A 23395-nucleotide genomic window follows, 5' to 3' on the forward strand; every position below is an offset into this window, starting at 1 on the left:
GAAGGATCCAGCCATTCTACGTGGGGGCCCCCTGGGGAGCCCTGGCATATCTGAAGGGGGTCACAGGCTGAAAACTGTGAGAAGGGGATTTTATGTTTAGCGATTTGTATTGTATCTTTTGTTTGACGAGGGTGGGGGGCCCCTTTGGAACCTGAGAAGAGCTCCTAAGGGGCCATAGCCCAAAAAATGTTGAGAAAGGCTCTCAACAAACTTATTCAGGGAGAAGCTTAGCACACAAGCTGCTTATATTGAACTAATTTGAGCAACCATAATGTGGCAGTTATGCATCTTAGCTGTTACATCCAGTGCTGCCAATTAAGCTGAGTTTCACTTGCTCACAGCAAGGTCTACTTTGAAATCTTTCTCCTGTAGGCATTCACTGCTTATTTACAATGTCTGTAGATGTCTTTGGCAATGTCACCAAGCACCTCATCAGAACTTAGTTCATTTGCTGTTTTTACAATGTAAATTAAAACAACAACAACAATAGTGCAGGTGGACAGTCATCACTTAACTGAACTGCACAGAAAGTGGTTTGGTAAACACAGCAGTTTTAAGTCATTTGAAGCAGTCTTAATTGTTTACACTAAGGAACAGAAGTGGAATTTTCTTATGCTTTAAAGAGTTTAAGTGGCTGTCTGAATAAAGCAGGGACAGTATAAGTACATTTCTATGCTGTATAGAAATGAATTAATGACATCAGGAGGTGAATACTAAATAATTCAGTAAAAACAAAAAAGAGGAAGAGTGTAATCTTATAGGTAGTTTTTTTTATTAGATCGCTTCACCAGTAATATGGATCAGTACGTTTTAGCACTAAAATATGAAAATTACACATCTGTGAAAATGGCATCTAACAGCTATGAAATTAAGAAAGTCCTTTCTCCATCATGTAACATACTGTTAAGAATGAGGTCTTGTTCCAGAGGAAGTAAGGAAATACGTGTTTAAAATGTTGAGTAGGATGATAGCTGGAGATATAGCTATCTAATGCTTTTGGAATAAAAAGACCAGATTGTTGGTTGTTGCACTGTTAATTACTAAATTGTCTGTGGTGGAAATATGTTCAAAGTATTTTCCCATATTGCTGTTGCAGAATCAAAAATGTAAATGCTCTTAAAAACAGGGGAATCAGTGAAACTGTAAAGCTGAAGCCTGAGACTGTATTTCAAATGTGAGTTGCTCTGTGTTTTGGGAATGTTATTTTATATGTTTCATGGGAAGCAATTCTCTGTAGACTAAAAGAGGAATCCAGAACAATGCAGAACAGCTGTTTAGGCTCTGGAAACTACTGTGCTGCAGGGTAGCTAGAGATCACCCCACTACATTGTCAAAAATCAAGCAAAAAAACCCTCTCCCCCACCACTCATCCATGTTACTGGAATACAGAAGACCTAAAGCAATTACCAAAGTTATATGAAAATTAAAAAATAAATATTGGAGTATGTCAAGGGTACAGTATTTCTTACAAATTGAACAGAATCCTTCTGGTCTATCATTCAAGACTTTAAAGTCAAGGATCATGGTAATGACCAAAATTTCACGGCATTTCAACTAAAAAGTATCATGTTTGTTGTCATGGAATGTCACATCAGGGTTTGCTTGCTTGTTTGCTTTTGTATTACAACTTTATAGGCAGTTAACACTGATCATATAGTGCAAACTAGATAAAATTGCGTTTCACTGTGAAATAAACAGAGGTGCAAATGCTCAGTAGGATACCATTAAGACATAAAATGGCAAAAATAAATATCAAAACTTTTATCAGTGTAAAAAAGTAATTGGGTTATTGTATAACCTAGAGTCTGGCAAAAAAAGGCCTCAGAAAGTTCACTCAGTCTTCAGAAATTCCACCAATATTCCAAATAGATTCAATTAGATTATATTCCAATTAGATGGAATATTCAATATTCCAATTAGACAAGAGACTCCATGCTTTCTGCAGGATCTGATTCGTCGTTGGCCATAACAGCACCATTTTTGTCCAATGCCATGAGACCGTTTCCATTTTCTTTAGTGCTGACCAGGCTTAGCATTGCTTTGTAAAGAAACTGGTACTGCTCCTGGAACAGAAAGACCAAAAAGTATAAAGCTACCTAATTTTCTAGAAAATGTTCAGTTTGCATTTTCTAACTAGGGGTTAGTTAGGGATGTTAACCAATTATGTAATATAACCAAAAACTTTTTAGAGCAATCAAATGATTTCTTTTGTTGCTTGCCATCCACAACTGGATACTTTCAGTCTTTTACTTCTTCCATAATCTGACACCCCAGAGTCTTCTGGCCCCCCATCAACTTTTTCAGTGTGAGCCTTATGGCTGACATTTCCAACATTACTATGTTAGATGTCCTGTTGAGTATTTTCTAAAAAACTACTTCTTAAATCCAAAGTTGTCTTTACTTGCTTGGCACTTTAATATTACATGTGCTTTCATTCAGCTGTGACTGAGACTACAGAGCTATTGTATCTGAGGTTTTGTGTTGCTACTTATCTATAACCATTGCTCACTGTTTAGCCTTCAGGGATGCCAGCTGGTAGAAGGCAGCCGAACAGTAACATTGACTGTGTGCTGCCCTCCGTCTTGAACGGACTGTTTTTGACACTGGAGCTCTAAGAAGCAAAGGAAATCTCCAACCCTAATGCAGAGAAAAACAGGCAGGACAACCACAGGAATTGCTGCACTGTTGGTTCTAGTTCTGCCGCAGTCTGAAGGCAGAGTGATGTGCATAAGAACTTGGAATTGCACACAACATACATGTGCAAGTTTTAATTAGCATTTTCTGTTCTGTAACTACGAGTTCTGTAACTGTAACTACCTTGTAAACAACAACTTTATTTTTCAAAGACTTACAATGTCTGTAAATACTCCAGGCCTCATCAGATTGATCATCTTTGCCACCTGGAAAACATCCACAGCATTTTCGTTCTCCAGTTGTTGGGACAGAGTGGTAAGGGCACATAATGTTCCAGCCGCCACTGCTCCATACCTGCAAATCCATAGAACACTTCTGTTAGCTACTCATGGGTGAACTGGAAGGTCTTCTGACCAAGCAGTTATGAAAATCTAATTTCAGTGTGTTGGCCTTAGTTTTCTTTAAATTGTACCCTGTGTTCCCTGGCAGAAATGTGTCGAGGTGTACCTATACTGGGATTGTTTGTTGTAGTATTAATGGATAAAATAAATGAGGAGGAGGTTGGGTGCACCGAAGAAAAAAATTTCATTTTCAGCTACATTTCCTCAGAATGCAGTTAAAAGTGGAACATATATTATGTATTAAGGCATAAAAAATCAGTGAATATAACAAATAACTCCCAAAAGCAATTTACAGAAGAAATGACTCAGCACCGTTAGAAACAGCAGTTTGATTTTTTGTGTGTCTCATGAAATGCCCAAATCAATAACTGTCCTAATTTTGTAAAGCAATTTTGAATACTGCAAGAGCAGCAAAAGCACTCATAACCTAAATGAGCATTAAAACTAGCCATGGCTTAATACAACTTGGCAAAAGCACCAGTGTTTTATCCTTTGCTTTAGGTGGTCAGAAAGTGGTGAAAGAATATCCACATGTAGAATCCTTAATTGCCTTCTTTAGGAGGGCTTACAGGAAAACTGCATCCCTCTACATCTACCCACCAGCTTCCAGCCAATAGATCTACAGTCTTGCAAGAAATAAATCTGGAGAGCTGGAAATGGACTTCCTTGATTGCTTTCTTGCCAACAGGATCATGCCAGACAGTGTAGCCCTAACCTAGGTGAAACAAAGCGCCAGGCAGGATACCACTTTTGTACCCTGCTGGGTTTTGCTCACAGCTATCTATGAATCAAGTCCATCCACTTGATCATGGCCAAAGGAGAGGTTCTGGTTGACCCCAGGTTTCCTGTCTTTGGATGATCAAACTTGATCCTACCCCCCCCCCCCATCCCATATAGGGTCCTGGCTACCCTGAACTGATGTACTTTCTGCTCCAAAACCTGCAGGTGCTACCTGCACATTGCAAACTGCCCTCTAGCCCCATGTAGGTGAACAGAGGAACTGCAACAAGGCAATTGCTTTCTAGACAGGGCTTATGTCTAAGTAGTTTATTAGGTTTTATTGTTTTAATTTTGCTTCTAAATTCAAGTGCCTGTTTTTTACTTTTTCCATTTCCCTTTGTGTTTTTGTCTTTGGTCATAAACTCTTGTTAGTTTTACATATACTTGCAAGTTTTTCTCTGACCAGATTGACAATTCTTTTCTGTCTAGAAGACTGATTGCTTCTCATTCCCTATAGGTAATGATACAAGGGTCTGGCCAGGTGAGATTGCTTCCCAAGTTGCTCCTGCAGTAACTGACTGTGATGAAAGGAACCTGGTAACTGGACCTACCCTTTTATGTGAAGATGGCAGGGAAGGGTGTCCCTTTTGTCTTTTCCCTTCCAAGTGGCAGAAACTTTTTGGAGATAGCTCACCGCTACCCATAAGGTATCGGAAAGTGTATGGAAAGCAAGGCATATGGTATCTATAACTTGCTTCCTTCGCTGTCTCACTGCATCACCAAAGTGTACACACATGCTAGTGTGCACAAAAACCTGGGTAGCAAGGTGACACACTGCCTCAGATGGCTTTGACTAGCACTGAGTAAGTGGCTGGCCAGATCCTGGGCTCTTGGACTCACTCAGATTTACAGCAGCCGAACAGATCTGGCGCAGATCTAAGTAGGCCCACTGGGCAAACCAGGCAGTGGTGGAGTAAGTAAGTAAAACAGTACTTACTTCTCCGTACCTGCCTGGCCCCCAGCCGGCTCATAACATGCAGCAGAAGTGATGTGAGCACCACTGCACACTCTGGGTTGGCCCAGGATAGGATTGGGCTGCAAGTTGGAACAATTTCACCACCCTCAGAACACCAAGGCACCCAACCTCCACCTGAAGGGAGAAGGCATTTAGGAGCAGTTGTGTCAGCAGCCAATACCATATTTCATGTATGAAAGAGACCTCTAATAATCTCTAGTCCTTCTCTTTCATTTATAAATGTGTCAGTTACGGCATACTGAGCATTGTATTTTACATGTCACTGAAAGTAAATGATTGTGGAAGGAAAAGAAGTATTATTATGGAAGCTGGTAATGCTGTAGGCTTGTGAACCCTCAGAGCTGGATAGCTCTTCTTCATCCCAGTTGAAAGTCCAAATAAGTACCCCATCGACTGCAATTATTCTTGTCCCATTCATGAATAAATGTGATCTGGTAGGCATACATACTCATCATGAACAATGGTGGGGCCATCTCTTGTTAAGGCCTCTTCCTTGATCACATTGATAAGTTCGAAGGTACTGCTGATTGGGGCATCTGGGTTTGGCCATTTGGGACACTGAAAATGGCGTACTTCTAAAACGTAGTCATCCTAAAACGAAAACCAATTCAACATTTATATTTAAAAACTCAGGCCTGACATTCAAATGTGAATGATAGTCTCCATCAGGGGTGCCCAAACCCCGGCCCTGGGGCCACTTGCGGCCTTCGAGGCTTCTCAATGCGGCCCTCAGGAAGCCCCCAGTCTCCAATGGGCCTCTGGCCCTCCAGAGATTTGCTGGAGCCCACACTGGCCCAAAGCAACTGCTCTCAGTGTGAGGACGACTGTTTGACCTCTCAAGTGAGCTGTGGGATGAGGGCTCCCTCCCTCCACAGCTTGTTGTTTCACGTCTGTGATGCAGCAGCGGCAGCAAAGGAAAGGCCAGCCTTGCTTTTCGAAAGGCCTTTTATAGGCCTTAAGCTATTGCAAGACCGTCATTCATTCATACAAGTTCATCTTTAATGTATTCATTTATGTAAACTTATGCAAATTTATTCAAATTTTAAATGTAAATCAATTATTTTTTCCCCTGGCGTCTGACACAGTGTCAGACAGATGATGTGGTCCTCCTGCCAAAAACTTTGGACACCCCTGGTCTACATCAGTGGTTCCCAAACCCTGAGTTGGGAACCCTGTAAGTGGTTGTGGGGGTGGGGCAGGAGTGGGTATGTGTGTGCCCCAATGGTACTACAACAGTCAGGTGCTGTGGAGACACCGGGGGCATTTAAACATACCTGGGAGGGTTGTGAGGCCTCCCAGAGGGCTCACAGGCCCCTCTGCAAGCCTCCATACTGCAGTAGTGAGCTCTGATCGGAGACCAGGTTTTCCATTGGAGCTTCGATTGAAATTTTTTTTCCAAAAATTGGAATAATTTCTCCAAAAATCCATCCTTAAAGATTGATAAACAAGATGAACTTGCAATTCTTATGTGGGACATCAAACCTTATCTAACAGGCATCACAGAAATTTGGTAAGATGAGACTCAGGGTAGAATATAGTAGTTGAAGAATATAACTTGTTCAAAAGGGACAGACCCCATAGGAAAAACAGTTGGGGAACATTTAAAGAAACCAGTGTGGCTGCACGAATAGCTTTCTGAAAAGCTGAGAAGAATGTGATCAAGAAGTGGGAGGAGGGACACTCAACAAAGGATCAGTACGCAAGTATAGCCTGCACCTCCTGATGATGTCTGAAGAACTACAGGCCCAACCCAGGTATGAAAAGCAGTTTCACTTTTGTAGGCAATAAGAAATGAAATGTTATAACCTTCTATGGTACGCTGAAAACAAAACTGAGATGCAACAGAATTTCTTCCCTCTGTCCACAATTCCCTCTGTCCACTGTGACCAGAGACATTAAGACAATCCCATTGAAAATCAATTCAAGTGTTAACTGATATTGGCAGCATTTTGAATTGCAAGCAGATTCCAGATTCACCTCTGATGCATGTTTTATATACCTGGGTCGCCTCAAGGATAAAATCATGGATGATGATCTGCTCTTCATTAGAGAGACACAGCCTGTCTTTGCTGATAAGGGTCACAGTAAAGGCCTCACAGTTCATGGATTCTTCTCGACTCGGCCAGTATACAAACTCATCCTCTGCCTGAAAATAAACAGAAGACAATGTATTTCTTTGGGCGCAATCCTAGAAATGACTTGGGCTCGCCCAGGAGGGTCAAAAACATGCTGTTAGGCACGTTTGCGCATCCTTGAGAGAGTGGACATAAGGAGGAGCTGACATAAGCCTCCACGCTAGTTTCCTTTCTGAGGCTTACATCAGCCCACCTGGACTGACCCAAGCAGCAAAGATAGGTGAGGGAGGCGTTCCTGGGTGGGAGGAGGGCGGACGGGGAGCAGGAGGCAGGGCTGGGATCCCAACCCGTTTCCTGGGAGAACAGAGCAGCTTCAAGCCGCTCCGCTCCGCTTTTCTCAGACTGGCGCCACCTCAAGAGGTGGCGCAAGTCCATAGGAGCCAGCAGCCCTTGCCTCTGGCTGAGCTGCTTATGGCCACTATCCTGCACTGGTTACAGCCAAGCTTCCTGGCTTGCCTCTTCCAGCGCAGGAAAGGATTGCACCCTTTGTCTTTTTGTAAGGGTAACATTCAGAGGATCAAAACTTGGTTTAATAGGCAGTATCGCAAACCGATCGATCCAAAGTTTTTCAACCTAAAATAACGCTGCTACTGTAGAAATAGTCTCAGCTTCCCAAACAGGTCAAGTCTAATTGGTTTCAAAGGGAAATGCTTATTTTAGATTATTTATATGATTGAAACTTTACACGCCTACAAATTTCACAGAAATACAATTGTATTATAATGTATTGTTTATTATGCCTCAAGGCAGACATGTACCTAAAACTGCAATGATAATTAGATATTAAATTTTTGTTTTCTATTTATATATCCCTTTAGGCCTTGATTCAAAGAAATGGAAAGACTTTGCATTGTAATAACAAGTTTCAGATACAGAAAGAGAGCTATCATTGTTTGTTCCTACAGTAAAGTTATAGTAAACAAACATATTTTAAAGGTATTGAAATATCCCAATAAATGTTGAAAAAAAAAATTAATTTTCCTTGAGTACATTACTTTATATTTAATTTTAAAATCAAAATCAATCTTTTAAAAGTGCATCTTTTTTGCTGTGATCCTAATACCTAATTGTGATTTGGACATTAGACTAATGCACCAACTTGCCAAAGGCAGCACAAAACATGCTTCCAGTACACAACAGTCCAAATCAATGTTCCCGCTAAATTTTTTCTGTACTGCGCAGAGCCCTACAGTGGATTAGTAGGCATGGCTGTCAGGCCCAAGGGGGGGGGGGGGACAGGCTCAACAGCAGAGGCACTTGCCATATCCTAACCCCCTTCCAGGGTCTGATCCACCAAAATAGGGCAGTGTGGACTTGTGCCAATTACTTGCTGCCACAGGCCTAAGTTGCCCCATTGTGACTGCCGAGCCTTACTCCAGAGCAAGGGGATGAATGTTACTTCGAGGAGACCTCCAGCAGCTGCAGTTCCCCTGCAGGATGCAGCAGAAGCCACACTGGCACCACTGCATCGGCATGGAGGAATTTATGTACAGTTGGGCTATAACTCAATGAAACTTGGATAGTATGGGATGGTAAAGACATTGTTTGTCACTCCATTATACACTGAGCTGGCCAGCAGATGCGAGTATGGGCAAGAGGGTAGAAACTGCATTTCACTGTGGTAAGAGCCAAATTGCACACCATGTATACTGGTCTGATTTCTTATTTTTATCTCACCCTTCTTCCAAGTTGCTCAGGATAGTGTATATAGTTCTCACTCTCCCTTTTATCCTCTCAACAACCCAGTGTGGCAGGTTAGACTGGAAGATAGTGACTGGGTAAAACTCAGTGTGCTTCCTGGCTTAGAGGGGATTTGAACCTGGGTATCTCTGGTCCATGTATTAGAGAAAAAATTTTCAGAGTCAAGGTGTGGGGAATGTGCACATTTTTAGAATGTGGTGGAGAAATATTGAGCAGGTAAGTCCTCTCTTCACCTATCTGCCCCCAGTCATCTCTCATGCTTCTTTGAATGCTCTGGATTATGGAGACATCAACTATATTTTTCACTGAAAGACAGCCAGAGTACCGTATTTTTCACTCCATAAGACGCACTTTTTCCCCTCCAAAAAGTGGGGGGAAAAGTGTGTACGTCTTATGGAGCGAATACTGCAAAAAAAAGAAAAAAAACTCCGCCCCTGCCCCGCCCCCTGCCCGCCTTCCCAGGAAAGTGTGGGTGGGATGGCAGTCTTGCTGAGCAAGACCTTCTGTCTACTCAGAAGTAAGTCTCAGAGTCACTGGGGCTCACTCCCAGGAAAGCGTGGGTGGGGTGGCAGTCTTGCTGAGCATGCTCATTATGTTGATTGAGAGCTACCAGTCGATCTCCAGGCGAAATGAGTCAATCGCAGGCTTCTATCCAGTCCAAGCATCCCTAGAAGTGAGCCCCTGGCAGGCTTGTGAGCCCAGGGAGCGAGCCTAGGGAGTGAGTCCAGGGAGCCCAGGGAGTGAGCACCTGACGGTTCTGTGTGGTTCTGTGCGCAAGGGGTTTTGGACTGGTCTTGCTGTGATGTCTATACAGAGATCTTCCCTCCCCCACACCTTTCCCCTGCTTTTGCACTGGTATGTATGGAGATCTGCGCCCCCCCCCCCACTTCCATCTGTTGGTTCTGTGTGCAAGGGGTTTTGCACTGGTCTTGCTGTGATGTCTGTACAGAGATCTTCCCTTCCCCACACCTTTTCCCTGTTTTTGCACTGCTATGTATAGAGATCTGCTTCCCCCCCCCTTTGTATTGGAATCCAGGAAGATCTGGTGAGGAAGTAGATGTGGTGTCAGCAGTGGCCCCTTTAAGGGTAAGGCCTGGGCATCCAGCAGAGTGTGCTGCACAGCTGCAGCCACTGGAAGGCAATAGGGCCCTCAGGGATATAAGGAGTACCAGAGGCAGAAAGGGTTTGTGGGTTTTGAAGGAGTGCAGGTTGGAGGTAGGAGAGGAGACTGACTGGGTTTATTGAATTTGGAATCTGACTGTGGATTGTGACTGGACTTGGATACCCTGATGGATTTGACTGACCTACCTGGAACCTGACCTTGGACTGTAATTTGGCTTATTGGCTCTGGACTCTGATTTGGTAACTCTGATTGATGGGACTGATTTACTTGGCATCTGTGGACTGGAACTGGACTCACTTTTGCTTGCTGCACTGGTGAGTTGCACAAGGGGGACTGATCAGCCTTAAGCGGGCACGAGGCCCAGTGGATTGGAATTTGGCAGAACATCATTGTAGCAGAAAGATAATGTGATCCCCTATTTGTGTGCACCTGCTTTTGTGAGCTTCATAAATTCTGACTCTAGCGATGATGAGTTCTTGGGGTTTCCAGAAAACTAGAGTACTCAAACCTTTAAGTCTCTCCATTTGTTAATGACAGTGATAATGGTTCTTAATGCCACTGTTGACTGCTGTTCACTTTACATGGTTCAAATGTTATTCTGTTATAGTTTATTAAATATTTTATTACACTATTTGGTTCAGAATATTTTTTTCCTTGTTTTCCTCCTCTAAAAACTAGGTGCGTCTTATGGTCAGGTGCGTCTTATGGAGCGAAAAATACGGTATATAGTTAAGTGACCCAGCTTTGGTTTCCCGCTGTGCTAATAATTATCATACAGTGTGTGGAGTCAACTTACTTACCAAGCTCTGGTTGTCTGGAAGCATGACAATGATCTGTGCATTGTGATCCCAGATCATTCGCCAGAAATCTTTAGTTGTGTGTGGCAGGGGATGCTGCGTTATGATGAACTCATTGCTCCGGTAGTAACCCTTTTAATGCAAAACCCAAACTTAGCAGTCATTCAGTGTGGGAAATACTTAGGGAACATTGAACTTCATGGATGAGATCAGACAAAACTATTAAGACAGCAAGATTTTCAAAGTTCCCTGCTGTGCTAATTTATCCTAACAGCAATATTGGAGAACATGATAAAAAAGAATAAACTCTGTAAATGTGTTGCACCTAATCTAATATTTTGCACCAGGAACAGCAACTTGCTGAGTGCCAAGGGACTTAATGAAATCATAGGAGGATGAGCTGCAGTTTATTTTGTTTTTACAGTACTTAGAAAAAACTTAAGTATGCATCAGAGCATAGCTTTTGAAATGGCTGCATTCATTCTACGATGTCACTCGTTGGGTTTTGATGCATCAAGTGTCACTCAGGATGTTTAGTAAAGATTCATCTAGTAAGATGAAATTGCAAATGTCACACAATATATAGCTATGGAAAATATGTTACCAGTAAACAAGATTACCAAGAAGGACAGAAATACAAGGTACATGCAGGTCATAGCAGTACACCCAGGACAGGATTCCCATCGGCCTTGAGCCCCTTAACTCCGCTGTCTGCCCTCAGCCAGAGGCACATGAACTTCATCAAACTGGCTAGCCTTTGAATGGGAGATATGTTTAGGCCCTCTCTTCTTTAACAGTTGTTACTGGTATATATCTGCCTGATAGTAGGGAGTGAGAATCAGAGAACTCCAGTTAGCTCTATGTTGCTCTTATTCTGGAATCAGGCAGGGAAGAGTGAGTGAATAATGCCCTTTAAGTTATGAAAACTGAAACTGGCATAATTGAAACCACACTTCAGGATGAGCAAGATTACTTGATATCATGTTCATTGAAATTATAGTAACATCATTACTTCACTGGAACATAATACAGTACTATCTGTAATCATCTGTAAATCTAAGGGACATATCAACTTTATATTCAGTCTTCTCCATTGACTTGCTTATAAATGAAATGTGGATTTTCTTACCATTATGTAAGAAGCATTAATGTAATCAGTTCCCTTTGTTCCAGGCAACGGTGCCAATCCCACCCTTGCTCGTTCCGCTGAAATATCAAATGGAAAACCCCATATCAATCAGAATTCACAATCAAAGCACAGATATTGCAACATAACTCTCAATGAGTGCAGGAGACCCACTGAGGCTGTGGTGCCATTATCCAGGATAAGGGAGCAAATGTTCCCTTACCCCAAGGAGACTTAGGTGGCTGCTATTTCAGTGCTGCTGTTCCTGTGGATGCCGAGAGCCATAGGATTGGGCTTCCCAAGTAGTAAAATTTGTTTCTTGAAATTATGTCCCCATGTGAACATTTCATTCTTGGCACAACATTCTGTCTACCCAGAATTGCACACAATGTTTGATTGATTTTTGCTTTTCACATCCTTGCCCAAAAGTAGTAGCCCAAGCAACCATTTCCCTAACTTTGGGATAAGAAGCTATCTGACTATTGCATTAACTGCAATTATTATTTACATAAATGTACATGACAAGCAGTCCAATTCTAACCAACGTTCCAGTGCCAATGCAGCCCTGAAGTAAGGGAACAAAGCCCTAAGGTCAAGGAAGTCTCTGTTATTGCTGTGGCACTGCAGAATGCAGCTCATACCCCACTGTCACTGCTGCATTGGTGCTGGAAAGTTGGTTAGAATTGGGCTGATATTCAATGTATCTGATCTCTTGTAACTGCAGAGCTTGCCATCTTTTCCAGTTCTTTTGTGGAGATCAGTGAAGCTGTTAAACCAGACAAATGCTTGCATATATGCTGATTTGGGCCAATGGTGTCAATTATCCTAAATCAATTTAGGTCCAAATCCTAACCCACTTTCCAGCACTGGCATAGCTGTGCCAATGGGATGTGTGCTGCATCCTGCAGTTGGGTGGCACTCATGGAGGCCTCCTCAAAGTAAGAGAATGTTTGTTCCCTTACCTCAGAACTGCATTGCCCTTATGTCGGTGCTTGACAGTGGGTCACCATTGCGCCCTTAGCTTTATTATATGTACTTGAATAGATTGTGGATCACAGCCACTATGAAGTCATGTCCAGGGGTCATTAATTAATTAATTTATATACTTTGGGGTCATTTATATACTTTGATTTGTTAACCATCCTGAAGGATCAGAGTGAGTCCAACACTTGACAAAAAAAAAAAATGGTTGGCAACCTTCAGTCTCGAAAGATTATGGTATAAGCCTACAGCACCTGGTATCCCCAAGCGGTCTCCCATCCAAGTACTAACCAGGCCTGACCCTGCTTAGCTTCCAAGATCAGGCATGTGCAGGGTAACAGTTGCTGCATTTCCTTGACAATCAGCACTAAAAATAATCTCTCTATATAAAAGATATATAAAAGACTTTATATTGCAATCCTATATTGCACTTTCCTGGGAGTAAGCTCCGTTGAACGCAATGGGACTTCAGAGTCACATGCATAGTATTGTGCTAAAGAAAATACCCCAAATTCTCCTAAGCTATAAAGGCATGACCTGTCCAGTGGGCAGAAGGGTCATATCTCAGCATAGTTTTTGTTGCTAAATGAACAGAAAGCAGTAGGTATGGTCCTAATGAGACCAGTTCCAGAGAGAAATGGAAGCAGTTTGCGCTCTGATGGAAGTGGTATGCACAGATCAGCTATATACCTCAGCCTTGACTTTAACCACTCGCATGGTAGCCACTGGCAGTGTAGAATTTTTGATGGGTGAGTGGTGTTGAGAAAGGTTTTCTTAAACAAACTTTCTTTGCTGTACCTCTGCAGCCAGTACCTGTATTCAGCAGGACTTCAAGCACTTAACAGCATTCTGAACAGTTTGCTCTTGCCAGTTCCCACCTTTTCCCTCCTCTTGAATATGTGGCTTTTTCGAATGATGTAACACATTCTAGAGAAAAAAAATATATTGTGGCCAGCAGCAGCAGGCCACTGAGAGTGCTATTACCACTTGAAGGGCTAATAGCAAGCTGCTGCCTGCAGAGGTGCCATGAAAAAATGCGTTTTAAAAGATGTCCCTACTGTCACCACTGGTAAGTTCCATGAAATAGGCAAGGGAGATCTTTGGTGGGTGAGCAAGTTAACTTTAATTGAAAGGACACTACAGGTGGTTGCTCTATATCTATAAAGGATCTGTTCCTTCACCCACTCCCCCACCCCCATAGATACCAAAAACGGCAGATAAAAAAATCTGTGATCTTTAGAGCACACCATTGCTCTGAATGCGACCAAAGCCATTCTGACCCTTGGAGAGGCCATGCAAAGCCTCTCTGAGGCTCAGAATGCCACCCAGAGCGTTTTTACGTTTTTCATCCAAAAAATGCTCCCGGTGGGTTTCTGAGCCTTGGAGAGGCCGCATGCCATCATGCATGGCCTCTCGGAGGCTCAGAAAACCTCTCAGATACAACTGGAACAAGGTTCTGGTCGCATCTGGGAGGTCTGCAGGGGGGTGATCTGAGGGTTCGGAATCTGCGGATGCCAAATCCACCGATAAAGAGACTCACCTGTACATCTATTTGCAGTAGAAGACATTTAACAATGTTAGCAATTCATTAATATATCAGAACTACTGCTGGGATGGCTTATGACTACTCCAGGGACAGCTATGTGCTGAATGAGGTCTCAGTTCTAATGGTGCATGCTAAATAAGGACAAAAGCAGGTGGAGAAATGGACTTAGAAAATATGAGGTGGGGACAGGACCTTAATAAGCTTCTTTGTCTACAAGAAGCCATTGGAGTATTATTGGGTGCATGCAACGTAGTTCTGGCCTAAGAAAAGAAAATAACTGGAAAATATGGCTTTGGAAAATACAGCTATGTTAAGTTTGTTGAAGATATTTGATACATTACTTATAAATTACTTCATCAATATACAGAACTTCCATATTACTATTCAGCAAACGGAAACTTCTGATTTGTGCCTGTACGCATCACTTGTATCAGGACTTACAGCCCAGATTTATGTGACCCGGAAACACATAACAATCCAAAGTAGGACCTGATGCTCTTCGCACAAACACAATTCAGAATTTAGTACAAGGAATTTATGCAGAGCAGCAATCGCAGCAGAAGATGTAATCTTACATGGTACTACTGATGAGTTCCTGTTCTTTTCTTTGTTGCAGTCCTTCTGAGCACTGAAGCACTCCACGTATTTTGCATTGCATTGCATGACCAGCTAAGATATTGAAATAAAGCAGAAGCAAGATTGATTACATTTTTGCGGTTCTTTAAAAACACACAGAGATGTTTTCCTTCTCAAAAAATACTGTTATCCCTGAAAGATCAAACTGTATTGTTCAATTTGCTAAAAACATTGAAAATGCCAAGAAGAACGGAACTTTCTGCATCAAGTATTTATACAAAAGCTTGTTGGGCCCTCAAGTCTATATAGGTCTCATTTATAGCAAGCAGAGTACATGAAATTCCATTCCAACCTGTTTTGACAATGTCAGTTTAATTACCTCTGAAGATCTATTCCAAAACCCTAAAGGTTTATGTTAGTCTGGAGCTCTTAAAAAAAAAATTCTCTTCATTTAAAAAACATCAAAACAAGGAATTTTTTTCTTTCTCCCTCCTAACCTGAGCACTGCTGCTGAGACCCATTATTTCTAAGTTAGTCTGTTTTGTCTGCCACTCTCCCTTTGTGAAAATTGCATGGTGCAAACTGGGCACATAGCAGCCAGAAGTGTGTATGCAAGAATTCACTACTGAAACAGGCTGCTGAGCCAATGTCTGCTGAAACTGAAATCAAGGTTTATTTATTAATTTATGATCTACCTTTATTTTCTGCTTCCTGGACAAAAAAATCAGCCCTCAGAGACAGCTTACACTAATCAAACATAACTTGAAATAAAAATAATTACTATTAATGCAACAAAATCATGTTAAGTAAGACAAACAGGCTTCAGCAATGGCAGAATGTGTGTTCTGCTGACACCAGCTGCTGTAAAGCAGCCGTAAAGCACACTCCAGGAGCAAATGCTGCTCAAGTGCCAGCAGGAAGACTGGAGCCTCCTGTGCGTGCTGGTAGATCTATGAATACCCACCGGAGAAGTAAGCTGGTGCAGGGGGTTGGAGAGATGGAGAGAGTTGGTTGAAGAGGGTGAAAGGGGGTGGAAAGGGGAGGAGTGGGTGAATGGGGCGTGAAGGAGGGTGGATTGGGCTTCAAAGGGGACAGGATCGGTGGCTGCAGTGCATGTTGAATCTCAACCCCCTTCCTGGGCCTGATCTACCTTCCTGGGGCAATGTGGACCTGCGCCAGCAACTGAGCTGATGCAGGTTCAAGTTATCCCATAGCAACTTCTGGAGCTTACCCTGGGGCAAGGGGACAAGTGTCATGGGGGGGCTGGATCTGTGGATAACTGAATCTGCAGAGACCAGATCTGTGAATATGGGGGACCACCTGTATATGTATTTACGTGCATTTTTCTGGGGAGATGATCCATAGATTTCATCAGATTCTCAGAGGGGTATGTCACTCAACAAGCTTAAGAACCACTGATATAGAGTCTGTTATGCTCCATTTTCCAGCAAGTTAAATACTACTTATCTACTGATATATGAAGTTTCAATGATGCACACAGTTTAAGGCCATCAATGTTTCTTTCAAGTTTGTTCTACTGAAAGCCTGTCTGCTCCAATTCCATTACCACAGGCGCTACCAAATATTATATGCACTGCAGGCTAAGGAGGCTGAACTACCCTTAGAAGCCAAATAGGTAAGTTTGCCACATCTGTGAAGATATACCAGTGGTGTACAGATGTCATACAACATTCCTATATCAAGAGCTGGGTTGATGTTCCAAGCTTGTCCAAAGCTTCTATATGGCTGGCCAGTACTGAAGACAGTATGCTTGTGTTCTTATACATCAGGCTATTCATACTACACCTGTCCCCCTTCAGACCAAGGCTTCAATCACCTTTTCACTTTTGTATGTGAAAGATTATTAACATTAACATTAACAGTATTTATATACAGCTTTTCAACAAAAAGTTCCCAAAGCGGTTTACAGAGAAAAATCAAATAACTAATGGCTCCCTGTCCCAAAAGGGCTCACACTCTAAAAAGATGTAAAAGAATACCAGCAGATGGCCACTAGAAAAGACACCGCTGGGGTGAAGAGGGCCAGTTACTCTCCCTCTGCTAAATCAAAGAGGAGCAGCCACTTGAAAAAGTGCCTCTTATCCAGGTTGAGAAGACAGGTTGAGAAGCACTTAAATGCAACATGAATGGTTCGGCCCCTTTTGATTTCTGAATCTAATCATGTAGGATTGATGTATGCATCTTATGAATATTCAGTTTTTCATTTATTTTGACCAGAGTTGGTTTAAGGGTTTATTTTAATGTAAAAAAGTACTTGCTAAGACTACAGCTGTGTTTTTCTATATGCACAAGGGCAACTTCAACCCATAGTATATACTGAGATGATGCTTCTTGGAAATATATTACTACGAGGTTCTAGATAAAGTACTAGTACTAAATAATATCTAGGCTTATCATATAGATGTAACCTAAGAGTCTTTCATCTGAACATTCACAGAATGATAGGTACCAACTCAGATCTAATGTTTTCATCCAGATCACTTTGCCCTCTTACAAAACTCAGATGACCTAGAATAGAAGCTTACCTTGAACTGTTTCTCTAGCCGAGTCTTGCCTCCAACTCCAGGTATGAGAATGCTATTAACATAGCTATGTAGCTGACTGGCAGAAACTTCAGTCTCTTTCCCAAGAATGGCTTCCAACAAGGCATCATGAATAAAAACATACTGCTCCTAGAAAGGCAGGAGTAAACAAATCATGAGCAATAAGCAAATCCACTGCACGTATGGAACTCTCTCCCTAGGGAAGTTTGCCTGGCACCATTTTCCCTCTCATTTACTTGGACTGATTAAGGAGCATCTTAGCTTGCTATTTTCCCAAGCTTTAAGTTAATAATAATGGCTTCTATGTCTTTTTATGCTTTGCTGATTTTATTCTGTACAGGTGGAGCCGATTTATCCGCGTTAGTTCCGTTCCGTGACTCGGCGCGATTAACAAAAAACATGTTGTGCTAAATTCCATAGAGTTATGCAAATACACTGCAGCCTGACACTTGGGGCTGGAAGGAAACTAAGGCAGCTGTTATCAATCCCCTCCGCTCCGTACTCAGCCCTTCCCGTTGCCAGCTGCCCTGCTTCTTTCACATGGGATGCTGATCTTTAAGAGCCCAGCCTTATGTGTTTCTACTCAGAAGTAAGCCCCATTCTAGTCAATGGGGCTTACTCCCAGGAAAGTGTGGAGGATTGTAGGCTATATCTCATGCTTTGCTTGGTGGGAAGGCTTGCTTGTGTCGGTGATAGCCTGCACAATGGGGGGGTTGCTTGTGTCAGTGATTGCCTGCACCATCTCAATGGGGGGCGGGATTTGGCAAACACTCCCTGGGTTTTTTTAAAGCAATCCCCTCTGTTGCTACCATACCTGCCCCTGTGTGAGTGAGAGTGAGAGAAAGAGAGAGAGCTCCACCTTGCTGCACATGTTCTGGCTACAGAGATTTTCGCCCCCCCTTCCTCTCTTCAGCCTCTTTGCTGGCTCAGGGGCTCCAGGAGTGTTACTGTTCCTTTGCAACAGGAACCTCTTCCAGGGCTCCAGGGCTATTTCCAGGGTGAGGCAGAGCCTTTTTGCAGTGTTTTGGGCTGCCTGGAAATGGAGTGAGACGCCAGCGCAGGGCAAAGGAGGCAAAGGTGTGTGTGACTTTCGGTTTCCCCACCCCATTTAGAGACAAATCTGCAGATAAAAAATCCGTGGATAAATAGGCTGCACTGTCATTTTATTCAAGTGTATTATGTTTTATTGTAGTATTGTTTATTTTTATGAACCTGCTGCAAACCACCTTGTGAACTTTTACGTATAATGGAAGGTAAGATTCCGAACTCTGGAATACCCTTCCCTTAGAATTGAGAACTGCTCCCTCTTTGTTAATATTTCGCCGTGGACTGAAGACCTTTTTATTTCAAAAAGCTTTTAATTGCTGATAGGCTGGCTGGCTTTCTTTCTTCTTTTCTCTTTTATATTAGAATCCATGGGGCTTGTTTTAGATTTTTTAATTATGTGCACCTTTTTAAATTATTGTTTTTAATTGCTATTTTTGTATTTTTAATTGTTGTAAGCCGCCTTGTGTGCCCATGGGGCAAAAAGGCGGGATATAAATTAATAAAATAAATAATAATAATAACAATAATAATAATAATAGGATATAAATTTCTTGTGAATATACATGCTTCTGAAACAAGTGATATATTGCAACAACTTCCCAACTGGCTCAGTGCAAACAACACACGTTTCATCAAGGCATGATGTGTTCTCCACCTTGCCTTTCACTAGCAAAGGCAGGAACTTTAACACTTCTGACAGAACCAAGGTGGCGTACGACAAAGTTAAATACATACAGCAATTTTAAAGAACTAAAAAGCAAAATAGAAGTGAAACAAGAAAATGATTAGAAAGCAAGAAACAGTCTTTAGTCTCCTCCAAAAAATTGGCAGAGAAGGACCAAAATATACCTCACGCAGGAGGGAATTCCATAGGTTCAACAAAATGTTTGAACAAGGTCTATGTACAGTAAAATGCTGCCTAGACAACTTTTCTGATTTTTTTTTCCTATTTCTTTTGCTGCCTGCTTTTTCTCTACTTGCTGTTACTTCTTTTTATGCTTGGAATTCTCCTTCGCCTCTGACTGACTGACCGCCAAGACTTCTCTAGGCTCTTTTTTAAAGACTTAATATTGTTCTGCTCTACTTTTACAAGAGAAAGAGGAATTTTGATCAATGATAATTCATCTTAATAAATGTATAATTAAAATGTTCAGCACTTTCCTAAAGATGAATTATCATTGATCAAAATTCCTCTTTAGGAAAGTGCTGAACTTTTTAATTCTTTTAAATTTTAATTCGTTTAAATTTAAAACTTTTAAATTTAATTATACATTTAATTTTGCATAACTTTGCATTAAGTTGCATAACTTTACCTTGCATAACTTTGCAAAGAGGGACCCTGTTAGACCATAGCAGAAAAACCACAACAAATCTTGTACCATCTTAAAAACCAACAAATTTATGTCAGCATAGGTTTTCATAGATTACAGTCTACTTCATCAGATGTCAGTGAGCAGAGCACACACACAAACACACATGAGCGCAGAACAGTGAAACAGAAAAAAGGTTGTGCTTGTGGAGTCAGCAGGCTAGGGGCCCAATCCTATCCAATTTTCCAGTGCCAGTGCTGCTGTGCCAATGGGGTGCGTGCTGCATCCTGTGGTGGGGAGGCAGTCACAGAGGCCTCCTCAAGGTAAGGGAACATTTGTTTCCTTACCTTGGGGTTTCACTGCAGCTGCACCAGTGCTGGAAAATTGGATAGGATTGGGCAGCTATTTTCAACCAGTGTACTGCAGCACATTTGTGTACTGCAAATAGTCTGCAGGTGTGCCAGAGGAGTTTGGAGGAGGGTCATTTATTAGTAGGCCATTGGGGGATGTGACCTCCCACCAGCAGCATGATGTGCCTTGTCAATTGTCAAAAAACCGATAGTGTCCTGAAAATTTTAGTGCCATGTCAGTGTGATGTGAGATGAAAAAAGTTGAAAATCACTGGACTAGGGGATGAAAGAGGTGCAATCACTGACCATTATCCCAGGAATAATCTACCATAGGACGCACCATACTGAGTGCTCCATTATTCAGAGGGAAAGGTGGTATATAAATCATTTAAATATATGATGAATTCTTATACGAAAATGACAGAATATTACTATTTTCATCTATAGCTCAGTTAAAACCACTACAATGTAGCATCAGCGACATATTACTCAACCTGAAGAACAGTCTCTTTCAGGTGTTGAATGAAACAGAAAATACAAGACATGTAGTACTGTACATCACCAACAGAGAGATTCCACTGGAAATTATGCTCATCAAAACATTCTAAATTTAGTAAGGTTTCATTGGTGCCAATTGTTTACTGTCACAAACATGAATATTTCTTTGTATACTAACCTCTGTCTGGACGAGGTAGTTGCGCTGTGTCCTGATGTGTTTTAGGAAACCCAGGACATTAACTGTGCTTTTGTCTTTTATCTGTTGCAGCATACTGTCTATAACAATGTAGGTACCAGTTCTGCCAACACCAGCACTGACAGAAAAAGGGAAACAGCCTAGTTAAATATTGAAGAAGACTACTGCAACATGCTTAAATATTAATGCTGTCACAACAAAATTCTTTAGTTTATAATGTCTGCTCTCAGGTTTTCTACAATACGTTAACAGTCAGCTTTTACACGTTGACTAAGGGAGCAATCCTACCCTGCACTGGAACAGGCAAGCCAAGAGGCTTGTACAGTATCCAGCACAGGATAGAGGCCTCAAGGCAGCTCAGCCAGAGGCAAGGGAAACTTTTCCCCTTCTGGGTAAGGTGCCCTTGCCTCTATGGGTCTCCTTGAACTTGCGCCACCTCTTGAGGTGGCACAAGTCCGAGAAGCGTGGAGAGGCTTCAGGCTGCTCCGAACTCCCCAGAAATGATGGTTGGGAGTGCTGGATCCCATAAGTGCTGGATCCCAGCCCTGCCTCCCGCTCCCTGCCCGCCTGCCCCCGGGGCTGCCACTGTCTGCCCTCCCCCCACCCAGGAACACCTCCCTCCCGCTTCCTCCCTGCCCACCCCAGAGGCTTGTGTCAGCCCAGCTGGGCCGACGCAAGCCTTGCTGAGGAAGCCGGCTTCCTCCCAAGGAGGCCTTACGGCATGTTTGTGTTGGACCTAGGGTGTTGGACCAAAGCTTTGAAGGTGGATGCAGTGCAACTCAAAATATAAAATGTTGTACTGTACATGTTTTGTGCTTCATTTTTTGTCCTATGGAACCATCCAAAGCAGAAGGTTAACCAATATAAATTATGGGCTCAGCTGATGATATTTTTCAGGTTTGTGAAGAACAAGACTGTGCGAATACAAAAAGCTACAAACACAGGAATTATGCTTAGCATGATGACACCCTCATTTCCCAGTTCCTGAGACCCCAGTTAAATCATCCTTTTGGGCAGACCCAACTTTAGAGGAAAATTAATCTTCAACATGTTACCCACTATGGCCAATCCCATCCCTCCCTGGTGCTGCAAGAAACAGCAGCACCGAAATGGCTGCCACTGAATCCTGTGGGTCCAGGGAAGGTGTCACAGGTCTCCTTGGGGTAAGAAAACCTGGGTTCCCTTACCCCATGTTGAACGCAGCTGGCCCCAATGGATCTACACAGGACACAGCCTTAGAGCTGGTGCAGAACAGGAGACCTGTGTTGGGCTCCACGGCTCGGGGGGGGGCGATAGGATCCTCCCCTCTGCCGCTGTCCCTGCCCTCTCCTGGGCTGATCCGCCCAACAGCCCCTTCCCCTGTCCAGTTCTGCCCCTCCCCCCCATTCCAAAAGGTCTCCTCACCAAGCAGGGAAACTTACTCCCCAGCACTCCAGTGACAAGTCCGCCGGTGCTGAGGTCCTGGCATCACCGATGCCAGAGTGTCTTACGGCACTTTTATGATGCCCAGCACCAGTGGTGAGGCTGGAGCACAGCCACTAGGCAGCCCAGGATTGGGCTGTAAGTTGAATTAACCATGTCAAGAAGTACCTGCAGTGTACAATGACTGGACCCATTTCCGGGGTCCTGGCGGCAGAGGATCTTCTCACAAAAGTCAGCACTGGCAGAGCATATTCAGGCACGCCCATGTCAGGCCATTGTGTATAGTGGTACTGAATGACTGTCCTTTCATTTTGGCGTCCTTTGGGGTTTCCCTTTTAATCCAGAATGCACGAAACACATACAGGTAGAAAACACATTAGTTTATGACTGGACCCCATCTTTATGCTATCCTCTATCTGGGCTACTGGACTGCAGTGTGTTTGGTGGTGAGATAGGCAGGGATTTAAACTGAACCTCAATCCAAGCACTTGTTCAGATAATTTTTTCAATGAACTGAAAAAGGCTATAAGGCTGATTTGGGCATTATTTCACCTATGGTATCTGTGCTGTCGGCAGCCATTTTGTGACAGTGGAACAGAGTTTCGCTATTGCAAAGCACTATGGCTGGCAGCACAGTCCAGCATAGGATTGGGCTGTAAATGAAATATAATAAATTACAATGTAGAAAATAAATGGTAAAAGAAGAATGCAATTTAAGGTTGATTTTTTTTACAGTCTTTATGGGTTGTCGACGAGGGGGCACGGCTATAGTTGGGTGTCAGGACGAACTCCAGGACTTAACATTTACCATTATTCCACTGATAGCAATGTATATCATAACAGCAACATTGTTTGAAAAAGCCATATTACAATGATTTTCCTCACCTTTTTCATTTTTGCATTCCTGACTGTGAAGCGGCGGACTGTGTAGCAAGCATATACTTTTGTGCTCTTCAGTGTTACTATAATATGGCCATATTCCTCACTATTTTCTGTTGGCCAATACTGGTCACATTTTCTCTGAGGAGAGAAAGGGTTGCAGAGGCTGAGATTTGTTTTTAGAGTATATTGAGAATACCATCCAGGAACCTTCAATCAAAAGTTGTTTAATAGGTTTTTCAGATTCTAAAAATGCGCTTCAGACCATTTGCTTCTCCTGATCCTGGTGAGCTCCTTTCAGTCCCATTTCTTTCTCATTTTTTCTTTCCCCTCAGATAGCTCTGGCCCTCTTC

The 23395-nt window shown here is 42.6% G+C and overlaps 1 protein-coding gene across 3 annotated transcripts in view; it reads right to left on the reverse strand.

Annotated features, from left to right (window-relative positions):
• Positions 1-573: 573 nt before the first annotated feature.
• Positions 574-23395, reverse strand: part of PTPRG (protein tyrosine phosphatase receptor type G) — a 659913-nt gene continuing 637091 nt past the window's right edge. For 2 of the 3 annotated variants that reach the window (XM_066613931.1, XM_066613929.1), the window contains exons 19-29: positions 23049-23183; positions 22332-22495; positions 20724-20859; positions 17323-17469; positions 14776-14869; positions 11677-11753; positions 10551-10679; positions 6791-6937; positions 5240-5382; positions 2853-2988; positions 574-2063 (exon numbers count right to left, since the gene is read on the reverse strand). In XM_066613931.1, coding sequence (XP_066470028.1) covers positions 1917-2063; positions 2853-2988; positions 5240-5382; positions 6791-6937; positions 10551-10679; positions 11677-11753; positions 14776-14869; positions 17323-17469; positions 20724-20859; positions 22332-22495; positions 23049-23183 — 1455 coding nt within the window. In that variant the 3' untranslated portion in view covers positions 574-1916. The remainder of the gene's footprint in view (positions 2064-2852; positions 2989-5239; positions 5383-6790; positions 6938-10550; positions 10680-11676; positions 11754-14775; positions 14870-17322; positions 17470-20723; positions 20860-22331; positions 22496-23048; positions 23184-23395) is intronic. The other variant, XM_066613930.1, reaches the window with a different exon arrangement.

The sequence above is a fragment of the Tiliqua scincoides genome, chromosome 2, assembly GCF_035046505.1.
Source record: "Tiliqua scincoides isolate rTilSci1 chromosome 2, rTilSci1.hap2, whole genome shotgun sequence".
Classification (NCBI taxonomy): Eukaryota; Metazoa; Chordata; class Lepidosauria; order Squamata; family Scincidae; genus Tiliqua; species Tiliqua scincoides.